At 40.9% G+C, this 7,292-nt stretch overlaps 1 protein-coding gene across 1 annotated transcript in view; it reads right to left on the bottom strand.

The window, feature by feature from the left end:
• Positions 1-6,375, bottom strand: part of vopp1b (VOPP1 WW domain binding protein b) — a 49,732-nt gene extending 43,357 nt beyond the window's left edge. Inside the window, exon 1 of the mRNA XM_030397848.1 lies at positions 6,061-6,375. Coding sequence (XP_030253708.1) covers positions 6,061-6,111 — 51 coding nt within the window. The 5' untranslated portion in view covers positions 6,112-6,375. The remainder of the gene's footprint in view (positions 1-6,060) is intronic.
• Positions 6,376-7,292: the final 917 nt, after the last annotated feature.

Consider the following 7,292-nt stretch of genomic DNA (forward strand, 5'->3'; position numbering starts at 1 on the left):
ACTAAACTAGATTCAGAGTCAGCATGTTACATCATGGCCGGTTCCTCCTAGATTTCCTAGAGTTCTCACAGTTTTTTCCCCTTCCTTGTGTTTCCGGTGCTCCTTTGTCTGTTTTTCTCTCTCTCTCTCTATCATGTTTGTCCATGTGCATGTCCTGGCATGGGCGTGGCTCTCCCTCCTGGTTCAGCTCAGTGTGCACACCTTCCTGCAATCAACTCATCACTCCGCCCTGTCTACATACCTGCCTCTCATATACTCATCACCCTGTGATCTACCTAAGCTTTCCTTCCACTCTCTGCCAGATTACTGTCTCACTGTAGTAGTAGCTACAGGATCAGCTCCTGTCCATGTTTATGTGTGTACAGGTGTTTCTTAAAACAATGCTTTTTCTATGTGTTTTGGTCTTCTGTACACACATAAACAGTGTTTCAGGTCACTGACAACTGAGCCTTTGCACTGTCCAGCATTAAGATATTAAACAGTGATTGTAGCATCATTAGTAAGTGTGAACTTAGGTGTAGGTGTTATGTTATTGGAGTATTGGACTTTGTACAGTGACAGAATGGATGTTACATTGTTTGGTTCTATATTCAGAAAGACACAAATGGACATTGGTAAGACAACGAAGGAAAAGAAAGACATAAACAGCTGCTACCTTATTCAAAATATTTTCAGTAGCTAAGCAACTGACCAGAGTACACAATCTGCTTCATGTTTACAACATCACATGCATGCTGAGTGTATAAGAATTGCCATGAGATATATTTTTTAGGTATGTTATTATGTATGATTATTTCTGAAATGGTGCTAAAATGCTCGTCTGGACAGAAATCTTTCTTATTTTAAAGCCCTGTTTACAAAATAGCCGTGTGCATATAGACCACGCCTTAGGTTTGCTCCTTGTGTTTTTGCCTTCTTGTGATTTTTCCCATGCTCTAACCTACATTCCTCTTGTGTCTCAGCATCACCATTCACTGCCAGCCAGCCATTCCCTGCCTGCCACGCTTCCCCACTCAACCCTGCTCACACCAGCCTCACTCTAACATTTCTTTGAGCTGCCCTGAACTTCCTTTTCCACTGCCATCATCTAACCCTGCACTTCATATAACACAATTTACTGCTCCACCCTGTTCCATGTCCCACACTTACATCCAAACTTGTATTCTGAAGACAGCAAGCTCAATAAATCACTTTTAAACATTCTAGATTAATTAGTTTGTATTTAGCATTTTAATATTATACAAATGCTTTTGAACGTGCTACATGTCCTGAGATAAAGGGCATGCAGCTCCACTGGTAAAGTGGATATTTAATTGTCCTTATGAAATATGGGAAATATTGTACACTCAGCATTCAAGTTGAATTTAAAGCTTTGAATTGAATTTGAACAGCTCACCTTCATTCCATAATGAATCAAAATACTGCATACACACAAAAAAATAATGTTATAATTATCTAATCTGACTGCAGCTATACAGAGAAAGCACAGATTTGAGATTATGCTTGGCACGAGTGTATCATGTTTAAAATTTACCACACTGAACCAGTATTGGTCTGAAAAATATTTGATTAGATATTTTTTGCAAATTGTACAACTTTGCTTCAAGCATGGTGTTTAAGCCATTTGAGTAATGCTTAAAACGGATTTCTAAATCGGATACTGCTGTGATGATGTTTTAACAGCACTGATTCATGCTGTATGCTTAGTCCCTACAGCCATATGTGCAATAAAGTAGTGTAGAATGGGACTAAGGAATCCACTAAACACTAAAGTAGGTCCCATGCAGCAAGATGCTTGCTAAGCACAGTGCAAGGCCTCTGGAAGGTAATGCAGTCACACTGAAGAGCGAAGCTTCTGCAAAGTAAAAGTCATACTGTGCCTTGTGAATCTTCTCCTATGTATGGTAACGATGTTTCCATTTAGCTCACACCACAGCTGATATTAAAATCGACCATCGATTTCCCCCTTCAAACAATTGGAGGAGAAATCTGGGTGGAGAGCTTTGTTGGTCATAAAAGTCTGCACAGATTATCTGTTAATGTGAGATGTGTACATATCCAGTCTTAAACCCTCCTGCATTTCTTCAGACTCACAGGGAACTCCCTGATAAGTATCAAATACACCCAAGGTGAATCAATAAAAAGCAGGTTTCAAAATGTGGAAGACCAAGATTGTCATTATGTCAGTACTTTCACAATAGCCAATGATAGCAATATCCCAGAGCAGCTGATGGTGTTGTCAAGCAACGATAAACAACCCTAGACCTAAAGGCTAGCATCAGCTACCGTTGGCAAGTAATAACACTGAGTTTGCAGGTTTGAGATTAAAGAGAAGAACATCTGTAAAGGTTTTCCATATGTACCTGATGCAACCTGATTTCACAATCAGTTAGGACTTTAAAGTCCTGTAGTGGGAGTCCAGCTTGAGTCAAAAACCAGACTGGGCAGGTAATTCCAAGTTTTACCACTATGTTTTGCATGCTACTCAGCTGCTCCCAAGAGGAACATACCAGCCACTGCATGTCCCACCACTGCAATAAATATAAATCTAAAGAAAATATTGAAATCTCATAGCAATCAATTCAATATATTTTCTTTATAGACATAATATAATTCTAAGGGAATTATGAACAATTTAACTTTAAATACACCAACAAGTTGATATATTGCAATTAAACCTCCTGTCTGTGGACATTTTAGATGGGAAAGGCTCATTTAGAGCCTTGAAGTTTGATTTTCCTTTAGGAAGCATTTGGTTTTATTCTAGAGATTGTACCAACACTGTCATTATGGTGAGAAATGTTTGAGCATAGATATGTATGTACTTAACTGTGGCTGCAACAACATGTAGGTAGAGGGCTAAACACCACTCACTAACTACGTTTTTCCTCGCTAACGGCACTTTGACAACAGAAACATGTGGAAGGTCAACAAGGCTCCCGGGCAGTGCGTGTGCCAATGCCTTCACTTTCTAATGCTTGCTGAGTCCAGCAACATAAAAAGCAGGATGCACTTCATGCACTGAGTTCAAACTTTAACCTGTAAGTAGCCATTTTCTTTGTATTGTAGCATGCTGGAGCAATGTTGGAGTATTGAGGGGCAGTCAAAAGAAATTGTGGGACATAACAAGAGTAGTATGTAACACTACAACGCAAGCTCAGCTGGCTCCATGACCCTCATCACGATGTGTTTCATAGTAAATATCATTCAGAACTTTTACAATTTTACAGTGTTCTTGCAATTTTGCAGTTAGGTTGACTACACATGACTTTGTCATGGCAATAGTGATTGTGGTTTTTCAAACATGATAAATGCTAGTGATGCCTGCAGAGTGTCCTTAGATATCCTTTAGCCTTAAAAAATGTGCAAACTGGTACAAAATATCTTCGCACTTAATACACCCTAGGTCAATGTTTTTCAAGGCTGTTCCTGGGGGCGTCCTGTCCTGTATGTTTTAGATACATCCCTGCTTGAACACACCTGATTCAAATGTCCAGCTTGTCATTCACCAAGTGCTTCTTAAGCCTGATAACGACCCATTGATTTGAATCAGACGTGTTGGAGCAGGGAAACATCGGAAACATGCAGGACAGGCCCCACCCCCATGCACAGGATTGAAAAAACACAGCCCTAGGTATCATAAAATCCTGTTCTTCACTGAAATTCTAACTAGAAATGGCCAGCCCTGGAATGGAAATGTTTAATGTCTCTCCAAGTAACTCCCATCAAATGACAACATAATATGCATCTGCTGCCCTTTCACTAGAAAGCTAGATGGCAAGTCTAATTATTATTTGACTCATGTCACTGACGGAACAGGCATTTAAAGGTCCACTGTGGAGTTTTTGAGCGCTAGTAGCACCATGGAACTGTTTTGGTGCGAGTGGGTGTAAACATGGATGTAAACAATGCTGGATCTAAAATGTTTCAAATCTGCTTTACAAATGATTCATAGGGAAGAAAATGTATTCGACACTTTTGTTGGACATGAAACCATGTCATTGACCCTGATATCAATCAGACACCAGTCGCCTTAACAAGTGTTTTTGGCATAGATCATCTCTGAGTCCACTGGAAAGCTCGGTCATTCATGAACATAAAGAATCACAGAAATCCTATCATCCTGAAAATTTGGTAATTCTAAAGCAGTAGCTCCCACACTGGACACCTAATCTTCATGGTATCCATCTAGCTTTGCCATGTGTGCATAATAGACATCCCGATCTGTGTTTCCACAAGACTTGGTACACTTTTGCTTGCAGTTTATTTTAAAGAGGTTACCCAGATTACACTTGGAGAAGATAAACATGAATCATGACTTACAAGATTGGCCAAAAACACTGATCATGAGATCCTGAGAGTATTGAAATTCCAGAGAATTTAAACCTGAACTTCAAGTGAGACATTTTATGCAAACACTGTAGAGTCACACTGGAAAAATGGCACTTGAAAATAAGTAAAAAACACACAGGTGTCAAACCATTCAGCGTTCTTTATGGAACTTATGGCAGCTATAGGCATGATTTAGAAGTGATGACCAGCGAGAGAAGTAATTGTTTCTAAACAACAATAGCTCCTCAAGAGGTCAGTGAAGACAACAGCATCAGATACAGCAGAACTGGAGAATTGATTTCATTAAAAGAACAGCGCCGAAGGCTATTTTGCAGTGGACAGAAGCTTTTGTTCTTTGGATTGGATTGGAGCATTTGGATTGGATCTGTGAAACAAACACACTGGACAATGGTCTAGATGACACTAACCTGAAGACACTAACCTACTGAGTAAAAAAAAAAAAAAAAAAAATGGCCAATTGAACAGTGACAATTTCTTAAAACAAGTCCCAATTGTCTAACTGAAATGCTCCTTTCAAGGTGATTGTGTCTTACATGGACATGAGATGACATAAGCTTTAGCTGGATAAAGCTGTTGAAAATGAAACAACACATCAGCCACCTCAATTCAAACAAATGTATCAAAAAGACCACAGCAGTAGCACTACATGGTCTAAGAGCTTGAGTCCCTCCAGGCTGCCTGCTCACATTCAAAGTCGATGTGCTCACTAAGTCAGCTGAATGAAATAAAATAATAATGATGAGTTAATAATACATGAATAGACATGAGTGTCGGCGGTACAGGACTGGCAGGAAGAGTGGGATGGTGACCACATTGTGCTACTTTCACAGCCCTGTAAAATCTAATTAGAGCTTACTGTCATCCTCTAAATGATCCTGAAATCTCTGACAGTGGTCACTCCCATGGCTGAGAGAGTGTAATCATAACATAATATCATAACATGAATTTTAAAAACCACACAGAATAATGAGACAAAGAAACAATGAACAGCATTTCCTGTATTCACCCTCCTGTCTCTCATACACCTTTAGTGTGTGTGTGTGTGTGTGTGTGTGTGTGTGTGTGTGTGTGTGTGTGTGTGTGTGTGTGTCCTACAGGCCCAGTAACCTAGTGAGTGAGTTATGGGGGTCTGGGAACAAGGACAAAGGATGGTCCTCTCTCAGGTAGCTCTGTTAGACTACTTGGCGATTCTGCGTGCACAGAGCACCTCAGCGGGTAGTTTACTGTGGATCCGTCTTCAAAGGACCTCTGTCTGTCTCGTGTCCTTTAAATCACAAGCGAGATGGTGGCGGACAACAGCGTCAACCAGTCTAAAGTTGAGATATTATTGATATTAAGCGCCTCTTGGTGGGTCACTTGCATGCCGAAGTTACCGGAGGATGCCATACATCTTACAAATATAACCATTGTCCTCTATGATGTGAGTCATTTTAGCGTTTAGCGAAGGAATATTAAATTATGCTCGTTTTAAATTGAATTTGGCGAACAACGCTCTCAAAACAATACCGAGCGGCACGTATCGGAGGTACATCACAGGCAGCCGGCTGGCAGACAGATAAGCCCCCAACAAAACCACTTATTGTCCGTCCATGACACACACACACACACACACACACACACACACACAGGACAGCGCCGTCCTGTCAACCACACGCGCTGGTCCACCAAAGCTTAATAACATCGTCGCTCATGATAATAATGGCTCACCTCTAGAAACAGCCAGAATGTCAGGGCTAAATCGGCCAGTGGGTTCCTCATATCTCCGCCGGTAGGAGAGCGAAAGCCGAGCTCCGCTAGTGCAGAAAAGACAGACGAGGAGGAGATGCTCCTGGATCACTACGTCGGTTTCATCCCGCTACTGGAGACACCCAGAGATCAGATCCAGCCGGGCCCACACACGGAGTCCTTTGGGTGACAGGGACGGATGAAGGTAGCCTGGGTGACAGTCAGACGGTTCACAGGCGGAGATTAAAGGCATGGTGGGGAGCTGCATTAGCCTGTGATGCTGATTCCACGCCCCTTTCCCAGCCCCCCCTCCGCCCGGAGCGCACGCACGCACGCAGATGTATTATCATTATCATCATATTTTACAGGAATTATTATTATTTTCACATGCAGTTGTGTTAAAGGTTTACAATTTTTATACATTAAAGCAGAAATAACTAGATTTTTTTTTTTAATAGCACATTGTATCTTTTCATTTGGCATAAATATACATGAGCCCATGTAGTAATCTCTTGCAATTAGCATGTATGAATCACCTTTTTTAAATTTTGTGATTATATTTTTATTTGGAAAAGATTACATACATAATCAGCATTCAGAGCAGGGCCGTAGCCAGGATTTTTGAAATACCGAGGTCCTCCCCCCCCCCCCCCCCCCCCCCCACCCCAAACCAAAAACCACAACTAAGTTGAACTATTACTGTATACACTAAGTGTTTGGTATAGGCTATGGTGATAGATAGATAGAGAGAGAGAGAAAGAGAGAGAGAGAGACGTAATAACAAGTACACTAATACCAAAGCTTACAAGAACTCTTAGGGAGTAGCCGGGTCATGGGCTGATAATGGACCTGACTCCACATGCATCTCACTGGTTCCTTCTCCTGCTCTCTCTCTCTCCTCTCCTCCTGTCTCTGTCCCTTCAACCTCTTCATCTCTCTCTCCTGTCTCATCCTCTGTTGAATTTTTAAAATGAAATGTCTAAGTGCACTACTGAGTCATGACCTAATATTTTAATGCCATGTTTAGTCACATTAGCTATTACTTATCCATCCAAACATCCAAATAATATTATTGATAGATAATTCATACTGTGACTGAACATGGCCTTAAAATATTCTGATTCATTGCATGTCCTTTCATTTTTTTAGCCTAGGTTACATTTACAGTAGGTTACAGGTTAGCATCTCTATTGGCTATCTGTTGCAGCTGTAGG

This window comes from Sparus aurata, chromosome 19 (assembly GCF_900880675.1).
Source record: "Sparus aurata chromosome 19, fSpaAur1.1, whole genome shotgun sequence".
NCBI lineage: Eukaryota > Metazoa > Chordata > Actinopteri > Spariformes > Sparidae > Sparus > Sparus aurata.